The following is a 21,599-nucleotide window of genomic DNA, read 5'->3' on the forward strand; positions in this document are numbered from 1 at the left end:
TTTAAATATAGCCTTGATTACCTTGATTTATAATGGGAAGGGGTATGAGATGGGCCATCATCAGGTGGCTAATTTGCATCTTTAATTATTTAAGAAATGTTCATTATATCCAATACCACGTGATTTCAAATCGATTCATCCAAACAAAAAATCTAAGTAACCATTACCCGCAACATCCGCGGGATAGCAATAGTGCTTGGAGCAAGTCCTTTCGCAGCAACGCGCGTTGCTAAGAGAGCTCTGCTCTCACCGCTTTCTTTCTCTCTTGCTGAATGTTAACTCTCACGTCATTGCGGCGATTTTCGATTTTATATATAGTGAGATTCAAATGCATTGTTTTCCATTTTTATTTAAATTGTCCCATGGCAATTGTTTTCTATACTTTTCTAATCCTACTTACGCACAAATTTGTGTGATAGTTGCAAAATAAAACAATAGCCAATGAATTATCAATTACCCATTTATCAACATTTATTGCATGCACCCAACATTTTTTCTTGTGCTGTTCTTATCCACGATAAACGTACATTTTCTAGTTTCATTTTTTTACATTTAAAACATAAACCGTGTTGATAACGCTGCTTCGCCAAAGTGTAAAAGACGTGTATCACCGTGCATGGAAAATTAAAACACATTTTTCGGCATCATTTTTAGCTCCTTGTCCCTTTTCACCTTTCTATTCTCCCCGCACCGGAAGAAGTGGGTGGTGTTGGAATAATCCCATCACAATTGTGTTGTTGCAAGCAAAAGATTTGCAAATTGACCTAACTTCTAATAAAAAAAAAGAAGAAACAAATGACTCGTCACGTTCTCCGGTATGCGTTGCAGGAAAGCTTGTCGGAGCATATTTTTTCCGTTTTCCGTTGTTTTGTTTCGTTCTGCCAATAGTGATAGTTATTGGTGTCATTGTGTTTTGCTTTCTGAAAGCGTTAGTCGTCATCCTGCAAGTGTAGAAAGATAAAAAAAAACGTTAGAAACGTGCGCATACAATATAATACGTAATATTAACAGCATGTTCAAGAAATATCCCACAGCGAGGATCGTGTTTAGTCGGTATACTAAATGCGTTTGAGGTGGGAATGTTGTACTACAAAAAGCTGCAGCAAACTGCAGACACGTTAGTAAAGGATATATCACTACAAAAACAACAGAGTCGCTTGGCATATCATGGACACAAGCCAGAAAAATACTACCCAGTGGAGAATAAAACTACAAATAAATCAATTGCAAAACGTTGAAATTCGTATGGAAAGTGCAAAATATTCATATTTTATTAAATGATCCCACAAGCAGCGCTGAATAGCATCACTATAATAACGTACAATGTGTGTGAATACATGTTTTAAGCAATGATTAAAATCTAAATAACGCAATTGAAATAAGAGCACGCTTGGTGCACGTGCACTTGAGATGCACATAACCGACGTATCATTTAACGTCGAATGACGTTCCTCTCATAACCCAAATCCCCCAACTCTGAATGGAAGCTGTTGTTTATTGCAAACGTCTCTGAAAAAGGATCGTACAAAAGATGGGAAGTTAAAACTACGAGCATTGTTTCAATGTTTTTTTTTCAACAGTGTTGGCATGCAGATCACGTTGATGATGCGAAATAAGTTTCAGAAGAGCTGATGGTGATGGTTCTTATTTACCTTCAGGATGGTGCTTACTACAAGCGTAGAAGCCACGCCAATACCGAACATCAGCAGATATGGCAAAAAGTGCAAGTTGATGCCCTGACGCTTCTTCAGCAAGGTACTCAGGAAGGACAGCTTACTTTCGGAGTATGGTGGATACCGGGAGCTGGAGGAAAAATGGGAGGTTCGGATATTTAAATGATTGGAACCACATTTGCACTGCGTGATGCAGAGTTGTGTCACTTACGCAGCCAGTTTTTCGCCAATCGGGTTGAAATCTTTCGTCAAGCAGGACTTCTTGTGGACGAACGTGTCGAAGGAGTACTTGCCATGGTAAGAACCCATACCGCTAGGGCCAACACCACCGAAGGGCAGTGCTTCAACTAATAGAGAAAGAGTGTTTTGTTAGTTCACAGCGAGACATGTGAATCACTGTTAACATATGATTTTGTTCTTTAGAATGTTTAATTTGTAGTTTTTTTTTAATTTTAGCTAGCATTACTGAATAGTTAGTAGTTTTAACTTGTGTTATATGCCAATTATTATTACTAATTATTATAAAGAAATTGTAAAATTTGTTAAACAATAGAAGGCAAAAAGTAATACAGTGTCTAATGCCAATCAATAAATTGTACTAATATTTACACGGTTGATTAAATTAAATGTTAGTATTGCATCGTAAATTACGCTGAAAGCCTTGGCTTGTCTAGTACAGAAACCGCTTCGTTACCATTAGTTTTACTCTCAATAACTGTCGCACTACGTGAGCTGGAACATTGTAGTGTCTTGTAAAATTGTACACACACACAAACACACATACACGATCAAAATGCTTGAAAAAATGTCCTAAAAATTATGATACCTGCAACGTGAGCCATCGTATCGTTAATGCAAATGCCTCCACAAGAAGTGTTTTCTATAATTGCCTTACGATCCTTCTCATTTTCGCTGAAGATGTAAATGCTCAGCGGTTTATCCCTGTTGGTACGAATTTGAAGAAAAGTTCAAGTGCATAGAACATTATGGCGAATGGCCATTACTATTATCGGCATCAATAGGAACCCCCACTTTTGCTCATGGGAAATAAAGCAAATGAGTACGCAAACGATCCAAAATCATTACCATCGCAATTAAAACAGTACAGATACACAGGGGAACCAAAGCCTAGTGAACGAAACATGTTGTACATAACAGACAGTTGCAAATGCAATCGAACTGGAGATAGAGGCAAATGAGCATAGGCCACAATCGTAGACATTCGTAGTTTGTGTTGATTACAATGTTTGAAATTGTAATTTTTGGATGAATGAAAATGACGATTCTTTTGAAATTATACGATTGCAAATGAAGTATGAAGCTTCATATCTGACCTGCAAAGTGCGTTAAAGCATCATTCACGCAAACACCTCCGCTAGAAGTGTTTGCTATGAAGGCATCGCGATCCTCGATGTTTTCAGTAAATAAGTACAAACATAGTGGTTTGTCTCTGAAGGAAAAGAAAATATAAATGTTATAGTAAAAAAAGTCAATATATATAGCTAAAAATTTCATCTTTATAACACTCAATCGTTCGCGTGAATGAAACTAATGGCAGCATATTAACTACATTGCAAATAAAATGATCTGATGATTACACCTTGACCTGTTTTTGTGCTAACTGGTTATGGAATTTTAAATGCACAGAGCATGATTTTAGTATATAATTCAACAATTCAACAACAAACTATTCAATCAATGGAAAAATAAAACTTTCAGCGTATTACTATTACGTAGCTGTATTTACTGTGTTAGTATAAGATCTACTCATTAGGAAAAAAACCATTAAATCTAACCTGCACAGTGCATGAGAGTATCGTTTACGCAAACTCCTCCGCTGGAGGTGTTTTCGATCATCAGACGCTGATCCGTTACGTTTTTGGAGAAGATGTACAAGCATAGAGGCTTGGCACTAGCGTAACAGGAGGTTGTAGCAGTAAAGGTTTCCGTAACCACGAAATTAATAGAATATAAAAAGCAAACACCGTTAGACCACGAAGGCGACTGTCGTTTAAATACAAGCAATACTAAGAAACCCCGAATATAGGTAAATTTATATATCCATCACCGACAAAGGTACCACAACAAAATATAGATCCAGATCTTCTAAAAACCAATCAACCAATACCACAATTTATCGCAAATCTGCTAGTTAAGAGGTAAATCTAATAACCGCCACCTGTTATGCTTTCACCAAGGAATGTAAATGATATATCTTAAACCAGATTTTGAACCAATTCTTTCTTCTTACCGGCATACTGCATGATCGTATCATTAAGACACATGCTGCCCGACCGTGTTCCAGTAACGAAAAGTTCTTGAATTTTGGTATCTAGCGTAAAGATGTACATTACTAGGGGCGGTGGTCTGCATGAAATGGTGAAATGGTGAGGTGTGTGCAGTTGGCAGTGCGGATGTTCGTCAGTAACAAACGATCACCGTGGCGCAAATCCATGGGCATCGCGTTTGCGGGACAATGTTTAACCGTTATTCGGTTGTACATGTAACGATTATCATGTGATGCAGCAGACGCAAAACGTCCACAAAATGAGCAATGAAAAGCGACACACATCGAGGGACATGGGATGGGCCGGACCGTAGCCGGAAATCAGCAGCAGAAGGGAAAAACGATCAGGATCCGAAAAAACAACAAAAATTAAACATCGCCATGGGAAAGAAAACAAAGAAAATGTAGAAAACATAAATCATTGCTATCGACGGATGAAACTATTGCAGACGAGTGAGCCAACACAGCGCGGGGAAAAGGGTAGCGATCTTCAATACCTGGAGTTGATGAACTTGATGGCATCATACGCATTGTCGACATTCAGAATCGGCAGAATGGGGCCAAAAATTTCATCCTGCATTACGGGATCAGTTGACTTTACGTCGATAAGAATTGTTGGCGAGATGTAACGGTCCTGCAGATCCGTTTCACCTCCGATGGCCACGTTGGCACCCTTGAGCAGAGACGTAAGTCGCCTAAATAAAGAGAAAAAAAGTGTTAAAACCAACAATCGTCGTTTTGTCATACAGACATCGCTCCCCCTCCCCTCCCCCAACCGATGCTCACTGGAAATGATTCTGGTTGATAATGCGGCACAGATCGGGACTGTCCTTCGGATTCGCGCCATACCACTCGTTCAGCACTTTGCGGGCCTCCTCAAGGAACTGCTTCTGCACCTGCTTGCTGCACAGTATGTAGTCGGGAGCGATACATGTTTGGCCGGCGTTTATAAACTTGCCCCACAAGATGCGCCGCGCGGCGATAGCGATATTGGCCGTACCGTCCAAGTAGCAAGGGCTTTTGCCGCCGAGCTCCAGTGTGCAGGGCGTCAGGTTTTCACTGCACGCCTGGTGGATGATTTTGCCGACGCGTCCGGAACCGGTATAGAACACGTAGTCGAACTTTTCCTTCAGCAGCTCGCTCGTTTCCTTCGGTCCACCAGTTACCACCCGGTAGCAGTCCTGCGTGTGTAAGAAAGCGTAAAGAGCGGTGTAATCGCATACCACGCACAAACTTGGAGTGAGCAAGGATTGAGAAAGGATTGACGGCAGGTTTTGCTACCCTGCTGATTCGAACTCAGTATTGGCAAGGTTGTACAATATTAACCGGTTTTTTCGAAATGCGCTACACAGAACATGGGCAAAGGCATTTGTTTTGTAATGTGCATTGTGTGCAACAAAAAAGCGCAATAAAACAGCATCGAGAAGAACGCACCGCAATCGGTTTTATATGTTTATGCTTGAATGCGCAAGGTTAGCCCTTTGCTGTACTGTGCACGACTTAACATAAATATTCTATCGTGAATCCATAAACTGATTTCGCACACGCTTAAGTGAAAGCCGATACGTCCTACGCAAAGGTGGACTGGCGCAACAGTTTTGACGATTAGGTAAAGGCGAAACAAGCAGCCCCAAAGAACCTTACCTGAGACAAGTACTTTGGCAGTGTTTCGGCGATGAATTTGGCCGAGGCCGGAGCTACCTCGCTCGGTTTAATTACGACACAGTTTCCTGCGGCAATGGCGGCTGCCACTGGCACCAGCGTAAGCTGCAGCGGATAGTTCCACGCGCCGATCACCAGCACCACACCGTACGGGTCCTTGTAGATGTAGACGCCATCCATCACGTTAACCAGGCTCTTCTCCGGCTTTTCCGGCTTCACCCATTCGCGCAAATTGTACAGCGTGTTCCGCAGATCGTTCAGGATGAACTCAATCTCGAGCAGATGGGCTTCCTGCTTGTGCTTGCGGAGATCCGCGGCTAGCACGTTCGCCATCTCGGCTGTGTTCTCTTCGTAGCATCGTAGCAGGGCCTTCAGTTGATTCAACCTATCAAAGGAAGGTATTAGTCGAAATATGAATGAACGAAGTGTTTTAATCGCAATAGTATTCACTCGTACACATTATAATGTATGAGCATGTGTTTCATCAGCATCCGCGATTCAAGACACTGATTTCGTGAAGGTCAAACATTATAATGGATGTGGCATATGATAAAACTTTAATAATACCCGCAATGATGGTACCATTACGGCTTCACCACACGCGTATTTCTGCCGAGTCATTCCCCGTACGTAGCTAACAAGTACGCGTATGGGTTTGGATAGCTTACCTGAAATCGACATCTCGCGTTTTGCCACTGTTGAATGTAGTTCGCAGCTGTTGAACGATCTGTGTGTACAAACATACATACGTAATAGAGTGTTGTCATTAAACATGTGTTGATTTGCAGCTCGGCAGTGCACTATACTCACGTCCGAAAAACTCATGTTGATATAATCTGGTGCGATGGATCCTGCAAAAGGTAAATTGAAACAGAGCGGAATTACGCTTGTCGCCTGTGTGCGGGTGTGCAAATAATAGTTAAACAAAGTAGAAAGAAACCCAACAATCACAACCAATTTAGGCAAATCGATTTGAAGAGTTGCAGCCGCGATGCAGACGTGCGTGCGAAAATAAATGGATTAATTTGCCCCTTTGTATGGAGGACGATGAGCAATAGACATTAGTTTACATAACGCTACACTGTGAAGGAGGAAACTTTGGAACCAAAACAGACCCGGAGAGGGCGTGAAATCGATAAAGCGATACTCCGACTCTTTTGAATCGAGATATCCCGTGTTTGTTGTGAATTAATCGATAATCATGTCTGTGGCATGACTTTTACAGCGTTGTAGCAGCATTGTGCTACAAAATGCTACAACTAATACTGCTACAATAGCTGAACTGCAAGCCCCTGCAGATCCTATTCTATCGCTGTTCAATTGTGGCTAACAATATTCTTTACTGTCCGTTTAAATTCACACCTACGACACTGCCTCCCGAAACTGCGACCGCTTTTCACTTTCGGTAACCTACTTTTCGATGCCGGGCTTTGTTTTTCTTCAAATGTCAAAACAACCAACCGAGCATGGCGGCTGCTCTCGGCGGCACGCACACAGTGACACTCTTATCATATGTTCGTTCGCTCATCGCAGCGTACCTTGAGCGTTACATCGCAGCGTTACACACCACACGTTACACCGACAAGCTGTTTGTAAACGGAAATACACGCGCACATTCCACTGTATCGCTTAGTGCAAGGAGTGGCTAGTTGTTTTTTGCAATTGTTTCTTGTATATATTAAAATTTCTACTAGTTCAAGGTCGTTTAGTGCAAATGGCATCCAGTTTTCTGCACACACTATTCCCAACGCGGCCGATTTGCATTTTTATGTTGACCAGCGCATCTGCGCGCGAAGCAAGATCGCATTGTGCCGTGCGCGCAAACGAGAAGATGGACTGGCTTTCGTTGTATGCATTTATAGCATAACTGTAGGACACATACACATACATTCACTAGGGAAATATGGCACACATAGACGAAACAACAAGGAAAAAAACGAAACACCACAAACCGCCCAGTTTCTCCACCGCCCGTGTTCCGTTTGCTTGTGAGTGCGTTAATCGACACACCGGAGCCGTTGGGTAACGACGATTGAAGCCCACAAAACACTTCACCATGCACACTCATTACTGCCCTCCCCGGGTGCCTCGATCCCAGCAATTAGTCCCCTTAGCAGAGAAGAGCCGGCGCTGAGAGCAACGGTCATGCGACGGCCAGCCGTTGAAAAGTGAAGAAGGAACGCCTGGCCTGTACGAGACAGCAACACACTGATGACCCCGCTGCGGACAAATTCAAGTGATCGAGCAACTTTACGGAAACATTACATCGGCCAGAGAGCTGCAGCGAAAGCTACGTGTGTGGGGGGCAATCACTGGCGTTGAGGGAGAAAAAAAGACGTTATGTAAAAAAATGCTACGAACAGTTTTTACCTCCAGCACGCCACATTGCGACCGCGCACGAGCCGAACCGATCCTCGAAGAAGCCACTGGAATAGTGCGCGATCGTGAATTCGAACCCGCCGAAACACATCCAAACCCATCACCATAACCTTGGCAGTTTGTTTGACACATTCCGGCCGCTACTGGGATTGTATAAACGCACATGTGAATGTGTTTCAACGACCACCAACACCACCACTAATGATCCACCCCAAAACGCTTTCCCTCCCTGCCATTGTTGGAGCCAGAATTATAAATCGGTAAAGTTTACATTCAATTTATGCAATAGTTGTGTGCAGAAAACAGAAACGCTTCCCTCTTTCACTGTCGCTCAGCAATTATCTATTGATTTTTTTGTATTGTTTTTGTGTACCGGGGTACGCTTCATTCAGCTAACTTTCGCGAATAATCAACTGCAAGCATGGGTCTGTGGTTTTGCATGGTCTGGTGATAAATGTGTTGGTAAATTTTGACTACTAATTAGTTTCCAATTTTCAACACACCGGTGAACCCCTTCTACTTTGTCGTCATCATCTTCTTTCACCTGGGGGAGGCAAACACACACACACACACACACACACACACACACACACACACACACACACACACACACACACACACACACACACACACACACACACACACAACCACACACACACACACACACACACACACACACACACACACACACACACACACACACACACACACACACACACACACACACACACACACACACACACACACACACACACACACACACACACACACACACACACACACACACACACACACACACACACACACACACACACACACACACACACACACACACACACACACACACACACACACACACACACACACACACACACACACACACACACACACACACACACACACACACACACACACACACACATACACATGGGGTGCGTAGATGTATCGCTGCTATCGCTATGAATGAGCATAATCATGGATGAGTTTCAGAAACAGGGTATAACGGGTGTCTGCACTTTGAACAGCCGGTTGAAGCGGTTTCCAAGGATCATTCATGTTAGTGAAAATGTTTTTTTTTTCTTCAGTTTTGCAGTTATATTTATTTCGCATTTGAAAATCGTTGTCTATCTTAGGCATTTATTGGCCTTTTGGCATGCCTAAACATAATATTTAAAACAAAACAGAATGTTAAAGGTAGGGATGGAAGAAGTTTAATTTTATTGTTATAAAAGAAATAGTCAGAGCCACAAAATCTCAATCCTTTTATAGCAAAGGTCTGTGGTGAGTAGAGAATAAGACCGTTTGACCGTTTGTACTAAAGATAAGCGCACACAAAAAACCTCACACACAAACATGCATACACACACACGCTCCCAATTTATATGATAAGATTTGAGTTGTAAACTTTTGTGACATGTTCTCTGTGTTTTCTGTAGCAAGCATAAAACCAAGGACTGTGTAGGAACGAGGTCAAGTAATGTAGAACGATTTGAAAAGTAGACAAGTTCGTTACAGCAATTTGACATCTGAAAGCCCTTTTTGATTCAAATTTCAATTGTGATTAAAATTATAAATTGGGCTGGTAATCGCAAGAAAATTATTAATTAGTTCATAAATGTTAAAGGAAAAGTATGTATGCCTCTAGTAATATTAAAGGTTTGAGTGTTGCATATTAATGGTTTGAGTGTTGCATTTGACAGCAGAGAGCCCTTGAAAATTCATCAAAGATAGCAAAACCGATTTGGTTTCCTACACAGTCCTTGCATAAAACTATTAATCCTTGCATAAACTATGCATAAACTAAAACTCAAACAAGTGTAACACACTTTCTTTAACTTCCATGCGCATTTGTTTTTTACTGCATTTAGTTTTTTTCTCAAATCAATAACCATAGTATAGATGATTCGTTGAATGAATTATGTTAGGAAGGTCTTTTCCACAAAAGTCAAGGAGATTTTTTGCCACGATAAGTGTAGAATGAGACATCATAACCTATTTGGCATTGCAAAACAAACAAGCAAATTAAAAATATTAAAGATACATTAAAATTACTAGAGATCAGCCTGTTTTAATACTTGAATTCTGTAACGTAATAGTTTTTACGCAATATTTTTTTTCTATTTCTATCATAAAGTCAAACAATTCCGCGAAAACAAAAACAAAACATATTACTCTTGTACCAAACACAAAGACCAGCTGCATCAGTTGCATTGTCGAACACTCAATCCCATTTTAAAGTTGTAGTTGTTTGATCGTGTCTTTCCATAGCAGCAACTGCAACAGTCGTTGCACTGAGCACACACGACATATTGTCAACGCATGTAGTGATGTCACAAATGGATGTATTAAAACATACCCTACGGGAAGGCTGTTCGTGTGTGTGTTAGTGGTGAACAAGCTGGCCGGTTCTCTACAAAACCGACACGACACGCTCGTTGTCGTTAATTGTCCGCAACGATCCAGCAACCCCGGTCGGGCCTATACGTAATCATCCCAGCTTTTGGTTACTGCACTGTGCCCCACAGCCAATCGTGGTAGAATATGGACTGGCTTATCGTTCATCGTTCCCTCTACCATTGGCTGGCTTATCGAAATTTGATATTGGACCCTTGGCAAAGGTCATCATTGATAGCGGCTTTCGTTGTTGTTCAACAGCTCTAATATAAGCGCGATGTGATGAGTGTAATGAACATAATGGCATGTTTTAAAGTCGATCGATTGACATCAAATGTGCATCGAAGTATATAAAATTCTATACAGCCAGGATTGTATCTATAAAAGTGAGCTCCCCTGGCACTTACGCTCGATTTAATTATGAGACAAAACATAGTAGAATTGTATGCAAAACAGATGCGTTCAGCAATTTTGTTCAATGGTGGTGCCCGGCACATCTAATCACGCCTTACGAACGCTTCTACTAGAACGCGCACTGCGTTTGGGGCTGACGATCGTTTAAAAAAGAAAATGCTTCACCACGATGATTGTCCTTATTTGCACACTGCGCCCTGGGTTGGTTCAAAAGTCCAGAGGTCAAGCTGGTGGCACTGAGCGGTGGAAGTGGAATCGTTAATCGGGAGGAGGTTTTGTCGACAAATAAACATCGTTACTCTGCCGTTTTGCGGGCGAATTCTTTGTGCGATAATAACGCTCACTTTACGTGGGCTAAGAAGCTAGCCGGATGGAGGTTTAAAGTAGATTTCGATACGATCGACGGTTGCACAGTGTGATAAGATAATGTTGAATATCAACCCAGCCGAACATGACACGGCAAAATAGCATGGTTTCTTACGGAATGGGGGATAAATGTTCATACAAGCTTCCCTTGAAGCACAAGTGAGGGGTTTTTTTCATATCACTTGATCACCGCACAACGTAAAGAAACTGAAAAATCAAACCTAAACGCTCTGCCAATCTCAACCTCTCCACAAAAAGCCCTCCTCGTCCTTCGGTGGCAGTTTGGAAATTGTTTGGGCTCAGTACTTTTGTTCACTGAAACGCTTTTACCCACCAACTCTTACGTACTGACACAAATACACACAGACACAAACACGGATGGCTGACGGCCAGTGGAGTGGAGGGCATATTCTTTTACTTTTCTTGCACTGACCGAGCAACAGAGCTCTACACCGACAAGTGGCGGCAAGTGTGTGTACTTGAACGAAGGTTACTGAAATTCTCCCCCTAACGAACATGTACACTTTTTTTTTGCTCCAAACTTATGACACTTTCCCTTTGTCCCCAGAATGGATTTTTCTTCATATTTTTTACACTTAACACTTAACGCCTTTCGAACCGGTTTTGCAACACCACACGCCATATGCATTGTTACAGCTGCACATTAACGCAAGGAGCCACTTTGCGCGTTAATGCAGGGCGACTAGGAGGCACAACACGACATGGAAATTAAACCAGCATCAGTAGCATACTCGTTTGAAAAAAGCGTCACAAAAGAGCAAACAATGAAGATGTTTTGTGTGTTTGTTCACTGTCCAAATTGTGCGCAAGATGCGACAATGACAATAAATTCACTTTGCTTGCGGATGATGTATGCGTAAGCGCGTGAAACGCGCGCGACAGGAACTTTGGCCCCAACAGAAACAGCCACTCATGTAGAAACAAGTATGCATGATATGATGTGTACACACAACCAACCTGAAAGCACAGCAAAATGGGAATGTACGAGCACACACTGTACTGTATTCGAACACGCGGCGAGCCGAGCTTCTGCTTCTGTTCCAGCGAACGCACGGGACAAAACTGGTCGTCGTTTGCGGGCTGCGGGAGCATACGCTATAGACACGGTTCAGAAAGTACGCGCAACAACCACTACTACACCGTACCGGGACGAGTTGGTGGTTCAAGCGGCGCGCAATTGTACTTACACTGTACAGAAACCCTTGGAGCACCCTCCTCCCTCCCTGTCAGAAAGGTACGTGCAGTGAATGTGTGTGCAATGGGCAGCAGCAGCAGCAGCAGCAAACGCACACGCGAAGCGAAATATGCGGAGCGCGAGAGCGCCCGATGATGCTCGCGTCGACGACGGAAAAGAGAACCGCCAGTCTGCCAGCGAGCCGCACACAGAGTCATTGCGTTATTGCGTGTTCACTTTCGGGCTTATTCAAGCTCGACCACTCCGAATGGGCATGCAAAGCAAAACGGCCAAAGCAGGGGTCACTTTTTTGAACGAACCATATTTAATTTGCGTATAAATCAATGAAACATTCAAGATGAGCGTTTTGGATACAAGAATTGGAATTGAGGAATTGTAGTAAAATAAAACTATTGTTTTAGAATTTTTAGTAGCTAGAGTGATGAAGGCACTTCCTTGGCGGAGTTGTTATGGCATTTATTTTTAATCGACATGTGTGGCTATCTGTACAATTTTAATTCATTCGAAAGCTTTTGTACCTTTTAACAATATTTCAAACAACTTTATCTACTAGCATAGAACACAATTGATAGAACACAATTTAATTTAAAATAAGGAAAAAGATCTTTCAACGTCCAACAGTAGCAAACGTTCATCTCGGTTTGAAAATTACCATTACCAAACGTTACCATGGAGCGTGAGGAGCTTTCGTGGAGCTTTTAGGCTTTTTGGATATCTAAACGATGCGTTACGGTGCAGAAAGCTCTAACGTTACGTGGAAAACGCGAAACCAAATCCACAGTTGGTAGGAAACTAACGACTTATGTTTGAACGCACGTTATGCAGATTTAAAATTAAATCTTTGTCTTTTTTGCTTTATTTAAAATTAAAGCAAAGTGTTTATCACATTTGTATCATTGTTTAAATAAAGAGATAATTGCTTATTTTTTTATTATCATTGTAAATGCAAGCCATATTAGAGTAAACTAGAATTTCCTGGTTTGTAAGGTACCTTCGTTGAATTTGAAAAACAGTTAAACACATAATTTCATTCAACATTAAATTAACTTATTGTCTTTTTTTAGGAAAACTGGAGTGTTTAATTGTTTAAAATATGTATGTAAAAATATCTTCTTCTTAAGTGTAATATCTTACGCGATCATGCAGCTCTATGAACTAATGAAGTCCTTGATCATGCGACTGGACGAGCTGGTCCGACGAGATGCTGGCCCAGATTAGACAAACCAGCGAAGAAATGCAGCAATGTACAGTCTTTCCCCGAGTTACGGGAATTCGAGTTATGCGAATTTTTATATTTGTCAGTTTATATGTCAAATCAGTACAATTATCACTACCATCAATTGTCAAATGAAAAATAATTTGCAATTTTTCCACAAGTTGTTTATCACTAAAAAGACAGAAATAACCTAATTTTCTACATGAATTACAAATAAGTATTAAATTACATAAATAAGCGAAATATATTCAAAAATAATTATTATTTAAGTATATTTTGGCTTTTCAACGTGATATTAGACTCACGCAAAAATCCGTGATACGCGAATGTCTCCGGAACGCATTATTCTCGTAACTCGGGAAAAAGAAAGACTGACTTCTCGTAGAAAGACTGTACTTGAGTTTAAAAAGTGTTAATTCAAAATGTTCGTTACGTTAGGTTAAATGTTGCTTCGTACAATTTGGTCGATTCTATCGAACAGTTGTCAAATTGTTAAGGCTATACCCTTGCTGGTCTCAACGCACGTATGAACCGAGATTCCTAATACTTGGTAAGACCAATCAGTTATAGATATGTTATAAGTGGCCTAGGCAAACCTGTGACCGATCTTGGTTGCCATAATACATGAGAATAAAAAGAAGAACATATTTATTTTCCCTAATATCCTCACACTGAGATGATGATTTATATTAAATTTGTAATACAAAAATAACGTCAATATGAGACTATCATTACCGCACTTGAATTACGCAAAACTTGTTATCAGCTAGTCAGTTTGCTTGAAGAAACTGTAAAACACATAAAACCTATCACATTGATGATTAAGAATATTTGCATTTGCGTGCATGTGATAGCACGTTGTTCAAAAGTGACAATGCTCTTTTAACAATCAAGGATGGTAAGGATGATTATGTAGAGTCTTGTTTATGGAAGAGAATTTGTCATATTTACAAGATCTATCAGCTGTTCAGTGAACTTGTTTCAAGGTACTCCACAATGCAAGGCCCCTTATATTTTTAGAATTATACCGGCCCAACCAGTTCATGAAGTTCTTTGAGGCCACAGAGTCTCGCAGTACTCGTCTCACTGTACTCAATTGTGCGGACTGGTGTGCCAGAAGATTCGGAATTAGTGATCGGTTTATGGATTACGCACATTAGAGTAAGCGTTTTCAGCCACTTCTGTTGCCGAGCATACGTAGTGCCTCACTAATGAGTGGGAGAATGACTGCTTGCAGGTAGTTGCGAGCTGGAATATTCCAACGACGGTACTGATTAAAGCGTTCATGTAGTAACATAATAAAAAAACAAGATGCTTAAATCCGCCTACTACGTATTAAACTTGGTGCTTTATGTAGCGTATTGGTTGTTATACATTATAGCTGCAAGAATAATTAACTTCACTATAAATTGTGAAATAAATGGTTATAGTAAAAATAAGTGATACATGTTGTAACTAGTAACATCAAGTATTCAGAACGATTTAGAACGGCCCCGTATGTGTGGAAGGACAATGGAGGAGCCGATATTACGACGAGCTATACAAGATGTACGGCGACCTTACTGTCATGCAGCGTATCAAGTTCGCCAGGAACTGGTGAGCTAGCCATGTTATACGCATGAAAACGGATGCATGGAGTGTACCATATGAGTATGATTTCAGATTCCATTTTTTTTCTCTTTATACCATTTAAACATACCTCCGCTAGTAGCTTCGATATCAATCACAACGGTGGTCATCGAGTCCGGTTGCTGGCCTAGGTTAGATTCATCCAGATGCTGTCCATCCCGGGAAGGATCGTCCTTCATACTGCTAGTGGTGCTACTAATGCCGGAGCTTTTGGTATCGTGCTGTCCATCGTGATTCTCGATAGAATCGGATGACGGCTTTAATACATTTTCCTTGACGCTGGGGGGCTTAGAGGTTTCTGTACCGGAAAGAGCAAGTGTCACCTGCGGCACTTCACCAAAGAGGCGTGTTTCTTCCGCAATGTTCAAGGCTGATTTGGGCTTGTCCATCGTTGCTAGGAGAACTGGAATTCTGATTTATGCTCTAAAAGTGAACAAGAATAATGCATTATATGTGAACGTGTAGTAGCTCTACAAACACATATAAACTGAGCAAAGTAAACTCATAACTCATATAAGCGAGAAAACTGGATTAGGTAAAACTATAACTAAGGCAAAATATAAATAAAAATGTTTATTGTAAGAATCAAAATGTTAAAATTGCTGTTAATGTCTTCTGATCAGTGATCGAAATTATAGTTTATAAAGAAATGCGTAGACTGAAATACGGAGAATAAAAAAAGACAATTTAAGCAAGATCAGATCAATAAATACTGCAAAATAGTCATCAATATTCCGTTTTTTCCCTTCATTTAATAAATAAAATAATGTTTTTGCCTCTTAGGTTCTCCACAGAACTTTTATTAATAAAATGAGTTGAGCTAAGTTTGAAAATTTACATCCAAAGAATTTGAAGCAATGGGAAACTCACAGTATCATAAAAGTTTCGTTTCATCATCTTCTGCTGTTATTTGTATTGTTTCTAATGAAGCAGACACACAATGCTGTTTCAAAAAGCATATTTTGTTTTAAAGCTTGTCATGTCATTACGGTGCAAAACTACACTATCATTATAGATTTATCATGTGCTGTACCTGATGGTGTTGGTGTCTACTCTACGGATTACTGTTGACCAGTTCTTGCCTTTTTGCAAGGTGTGAAATTAATGTGTAAATAGTCAATGGCTTCCAATATTTTTTTCACAACGTCGTAGGTTATGGCAAGAATAATTTATTCATAAATGAAATGCTAACACCGTAATTTTGACCTTGAAGAAAACTGATGCCAAAAACCTTCCGAAACCAGCTTCCCCTGACAAATGAGACTATTAGCAATAGAATAAACAAATTTAATATATAGGCTTAATTCAAATAATTAATTATAGACACGAACGAATTAACGATGGATAATGTCTCAAAAAGTACGAATAATAACATATAGGAATAGTTTCCAATTAATCAAACAACAAAAATATTATCCGATACACCAACAAAAATAACACAATTTTCGTTTTTTCGATTGACGGTATCAGAATTGAAAACTTTTTAAACATTTTGTATAGCAAGTTAGAAAAGCACTTAGTATCAGTAGCAGTAATTGCGTAGTTATTTCAACAATTATTGAAATAATTAAAAAAATCATCACACATTTTTAATTTTTATCATAAAAATCTTTTTAATTTTTATTATATTTGTAACAAAGAGTCAAACGAGTTATTCCATTGAAAAAAATACCCACACTAGTAAAGAATGAAAGAAAAAAACGAACTCGCGCAAGGAAACACTGATGTGTGTGTGTTTCGGTGCACAAATGCATATTTATAAATCCTAAGCGAACTGGAAAATCTAATCGTTTCCGGTAGTCACAGTAGAAATCTGCAAGGTCGGAATACATCCTCCGAAGCTAAAAACAAGAAACAAAAATAGGAACAAAAATTTGGCAGAAATACACAACTTGATCATTATCACTGTTGTACGAACTGGCGTAAAGCAGTTGCGCAAACTATCTTTCTTGTAATTTTTAGTTGTATAACTGTTATCGAAGATATAAACTAATCTATAGGAATAGACAGTGTAAGCTTTCATAAATACGGGCAATGCTTTACAACTAATGTTTTGAGCGTGGTTTTCTTTCAAAAGCCCGATTTTAGTTTAAAGTCACACCACACCGACACAGCACATTGGAACCAAAAGCTTAAAGTAAAACATAAGTAGCAAGGAAAGTGTAAAACCGCCAACGAAACATTCCTTTACCGGCGTCGGAAACTGTTTATTATGTAAGCCAAACCAAACCCTTGTTTTCACCGTGTGTTTTTTTGGTTTGCGGAAAGAGTAAAAGTATACAAATTTACTTCCACTCACCTTCCACCGATCACATACACTAGCGCACAAAATACACCGCCGATAGAGTGCGTAAACACGTTGCTGCCACTGGATGATGATTGACGCGCGCGTACTTTAAATGCTGCCTCCTGGTTGCGTTGATTTTTGGCCGTGAAGATCGTGCACTGCGTTAAATGTGAATTTAACGCCACAGTTGTATCACGTTAGTAACAGTAAGTTTACTTTTCGTATATAAGATTATTCACTTGAATTTATCACTTCAATTTTTAACTTCACACATTACTTAAGTAACTGTATTGAAGCAAAAAGTTACAAAAAGAAGCACTGGCATTGGTGTTAACATGTTGAAAAATCATTACATGAATGATAGGTGGATAAGCACGCGGACACAGACCGTAGCAAATGTGAGCTAAATTATCCGACCAGTTCGATGACCCTTCCCCTCGGTCATGACACGTTGTGAACCTTAATTTCTACTGAACTTTTAACTTCAACAACTTTACAGGGATAATTGCCCAGCAATTGGCATCTAATAATCTAATCTGGTGTAGCGAGACAGCCACGACACTTGCTGCTGGTCCCACTCGACCCACCGCACTGTCACTGTGTGAGCGAACCACTTGAGCCGCAATCGACGATGATACTGACGTGACGCCAAAAACTCTCCATCGTAGCAAGCCGCCCGTCCGCTCGTTCGTTCGTGCGGCGGCAGCGGCGGTGCCGGCAGTCCATCGCGTTGGTCCCTCGCGGGCTTGTCCTCCCCCGGGTGGATGAAGGCAAAAAGAAATTCAAGTCCAATGTTTTGTGTTCGCTGTATCTCACTCTCACTACTACTTACAGGGGCGCTTGTAACCTCTCACCCTCTCTGTCTCTCTCTCACACTCTCCCGCTATCGTGCACTGCAAGATTGGCTTTGACTTTTTTTTCTATGCTCGTTCAGCACGCAACAAGCGGCTTCGCTGTAGGAAGCGGGAGTCGTTGATATGCACCAAAGCAGGCACTGGAGAGTTGACCAGTGAATGATTTCGTTCGCGAGTGTATTTAGTTGTGCGGAAGTGAAGAAAACCGACCGGCCATTTGTCGACATGAATCACAGCAAAGGGAACCGAAAACTGAAACTAAAATACGTTGGATTTAGACGCTTAGATAAAAGGTTAGTGATTAATGGGAAAGAAGTTAAAGTGAAGTTGATGCAAGGTACCACAAAATGTGCCAGGTGATGGGCCTGAATCTAACGCGCAGATGAAGATGGTGATGAATTGGGACGGTCGATAAAAAAATCAAATCTTTAACTGGCAACGTTTATTTCTGCCAGTTGCCATTTACTACCATCGCCTTTAATGGCAGCTTGTGTTTATGTCATCCTTTTTGTTTTTGTTTCTTTACGCATCGCACACAGGATAAATGGGCGTGAGACAATGCGCATTGTCATTGGTATTCCTCCCGTACCAATGCTCTCGGTCTTTGTTGTCTCATATTCCTCCTCTAATCCTTCAGATGCTTGACGTAAACATGCCTGTGCAACGGCTTCTCATCATATTACAGAGACAGAATTTAAATCGCTACTGGCGTGCAATTTGTGCTTATTTTGGGATAAGCGCGATTAAATTAAACGAAACGGTGACGAATCTAAATTTTGATTGATCAGTCCAGAATAAAAAAAAGCTAATCTAGTAAAAAATGTATCTCCCTGTGATTTTATTACAAAGCCCTTACGGAAACATCTCAAATAATTTGATGACACAGTAAAACATTTCTTTGCGATCGTTTTTGTTGTTGGGTTAACTGGACGTGTTGCTAGCAACCATAAAAACGTTTTAAAAAGAGTTAGGTATGGTTAGGTGGTTAAATTTTCCCGACAGAGCTTTCGATAGTGCGTGTGTATGTCAAGGCTGCACCTAAAATTAAACACACTGCTACAGGTAATTACTAACTAACCGCCATAGGTCAGATTTGTTGATTTGGTTATGTTTAGGTCACTTACTTGTTTATTTACAATGCCTTGAAACTGTCTACTTACACGTGAGACTGAAACGGCATTTGAACCTAGACCACGTGAAGCTTGTGTTTTTGTAGTAACTTTGTTTTGTTTGCTACATCAAATATGGTGTTTAAAGTAATGCAATATATTAAAAATAATTTAAAAAATGTTTCGAAAATTGTGTAATTGAATTCTCACTTCTTCTTCTTCTTTGGCTCAACAACCGATGTCGGTCAAAGCCTGCCTGTACCCACTTGTGGGCTTGGCTTTCAGTGACTAATTGATTCCCCCCCATAGCAGGATAGTCAGTCCTACGTATGGCGGCGCGGTCTATTTGGGGATTGAACCCATGACGGGCATGTTGTTAAGTTGTACGAGTTGACGACTGTACTACGAGTACAGTCTAACGAATTGAATTCTATATTGTGAAATTTTGAACAAACATTGGATTTCGGTGCGTTTGATACGTTTTTCCTGAAGCGTTTGATAAGTTCTGTATTGTGTGGTAATTTTAAAATAATCACTTGTAAATAGTATTTGTGGCATAGTGGTAGTTAGTATTTACCAACAGACAAATTATTCATAACATAAAGTATTATTGTTTTGTTTGCACTCACTTTAACAGATATTACATTACTGGTGGTCCCCGAGATGCACGATACATCTTATACGCGGATTCGGAAATACGCGGTTTTATAAATTTGACATTTCTACACATCAATCATCAAATGCAAAGTAAATTCCCTTCTGGTCGAACTTTATAATTCTTTAAGAACTTTAAAAATTGTTACATTCAGTTCGAATTATAACTAATAATTGCTAAAACTTATCTCGCCAAGCAAAATTATACGAAAATTAGTGATATTTGTACGGGAAACCGTGAAATTTGACTTACGCGGAAATTCGAGATACGCGGTATTTTGTGACCGTTTTTGGACCCCATTAACCGTGTATCTCGGGGACTGCCTGTATACAAACTTATTCTTTTTATGATTAGCAAAATCACCACGCTATCTATGAATGCCCTCATCCAGAGTTGTTACCACTTCCCATCACAAACGCCTGTCCCGTTTATACGTTGTGTTTGATAATTACATCCCTAAGGTAAACCATTACAGCCGCCTAGTGCAATTGTAGTACTACAGCATTACAGCACAATATTAATTCCAGTATGACACAGGAGTCAATACAAATGAGTTGCCTCTTGTGGGGTCGATTTGGCTTAACCGGTTCAAGGATGATTAGTAGCGCAGCTTCTAATAGTGCTGGTAGCTTGCTTACTACAAACGTTATTCCTACCGGGGATGAATGTTAAAATAAGGCGTACGGGATGGTACACAATATTAAAAAGCTCGTGTGTTTGATAAATATTTGATTAAGCCGGTTAATTTTATTTTCTAGTTGTTTTCATCTGAAAAACATTTATTTGGATAACGACAAAAACAAAATATAAGTGATAGCACCATTGAATCACGTTATCAAGTCAATGCATTGAAACCTTTGAACCGTTGGTCGCGTGTCATTTTCAATTCATCGAACGATAGAAAGAACAAAAGAATTCCCCCTAACGCGCCGCTAAACACATCACTAGCTGCGTTTATTTCGTGCAACTTATACCTCATTGATAGCACTCTTTCACATACTATCGTTGATAATAAATTTCCAGTAGACGGATGGTCCTGTAGAGCTTTTTTCTCACTATCCGGTGGAGCAGTAGATATTTTCTGTACCATTGATTTCACATCAAATAATCATATGAAAGCATTCCAGCTGGCCGCAGGGAAGTTGTATCAAGGTTGTATCAGTAACTCACCCTACATCTGTAGACCGAACAATTATAAAATTCTTTGTCTAGTACATTTACGGTTCCATAAGTTGGAAACAGTTTGAGAATTATTGCAGCTGTATGATAAAAGTAGGCCATCGGATTGATTATTCAAACCTCAAACGAGGAACATAAGAAAAGTTTAGTGACAGGCAAATTAAAGTGTCCACCTTGTACATTTTTACTACTGTTCCATTTTGTTTCGTTATAGTACTGCCACGTCCACGTACTGCTTTATTTAAAAAAGTTTTTGTGATCTTGAATGTGAAATGCTAA

At 40.2% G+C, this 21,599-nt stretch overlaps 1 protein-coding gene and 1 long non-coding RNA gene across 7 annotated transcripts; one reads left to right on the forward strand and one right to left on the reverse strand.

Annotated features, from left to right (window-relative positions):
• Positions 1 to 446: 446 nt before the first annotated feature.
• On the reverse strand, positions 447 to 18,155 carry LOC120908876 (aldehyde dehydrogenase family 3 member B1). Of its 6 annotated transcripts, none has more exons than XM_040320333.1 (11): positions 17,536 to 18,153; positions 15,307 to 15,659; positions 6,433 to 6,473; positions 6,291 to 6,349; positions 5,605 to 6,007; positions 4,747 to 5,141; positions 4,458 to 4,655; positions 3,470 to 3,585; positions 1,885 to 2,020; positions 1,653 to 1,803; positions 447 to 941 (listed from the first exon to the last, which is right to left on the reverse strand). In XM_040320333.1, the coding sequence occupies exons 2-11, from the start codon at positions 15,623 to 15,625 to the stop codon at positions 930 to 932; spliced, it is 1,830 nt and encodes a 609-aa protein (XP_040176267.1). In that variant the 5' UTR covers positions 15,626 to 15,659; positions 17,536 to 18,153; the 3' UTR covers positions 447 to 929. The 6 variants fall into 6 exon arrangements, with proteins under 6 accessions (XP_040176267.1, XP_040176266.1, XP_040176265.1 ...); XM_040320332.1 differs by lacking the exons at positions 447 to 941; positions 3,470 to 3,585 and adding exons at positions 1,241 to 1,509; positions 2,500 to 2,615 and having other exon boundaries at positions 17,536 to 18,155; XM_040320331.1 differs by lacking the exons at positions 447 to 941; positions 3,470 to 3,585 and adding exons at positions 1,241 to 1,509; positions 3,008 to 3,123 and having other exon boundaries at positions 17,536 to 18,154.
• A 231-nt stretch (positions 18,156 to 18,386) lies between these two features.
• Positions 18,387 to 19,202, forward strand: LOC120908877. Its single transcript, XR_005741190.1, has 2 exons — positions 18,387 to 18,670; positions 18,917 to 19,202. It is a non-coding gene; the product is annotated as an uncharacterized LOC120908877 (long non-coding RNA).
• Positions 19,203 to 21,599: the final 2,397 nt, after the last annotated feature.

Source organism: Anopheles arabiensis, chromosome 2 (genome assembly GCF_016920715.1).
Source record: "Anopheles arabiensis isolate DONGOLA chromosome 2, AaraD3, whole genome shotgun sequence".
NCBI lineage: Eukaryota > Metazoa > Arthropoda > Insecta > Diptera > Culicidae > Anopheles > Anopheles arabiensis.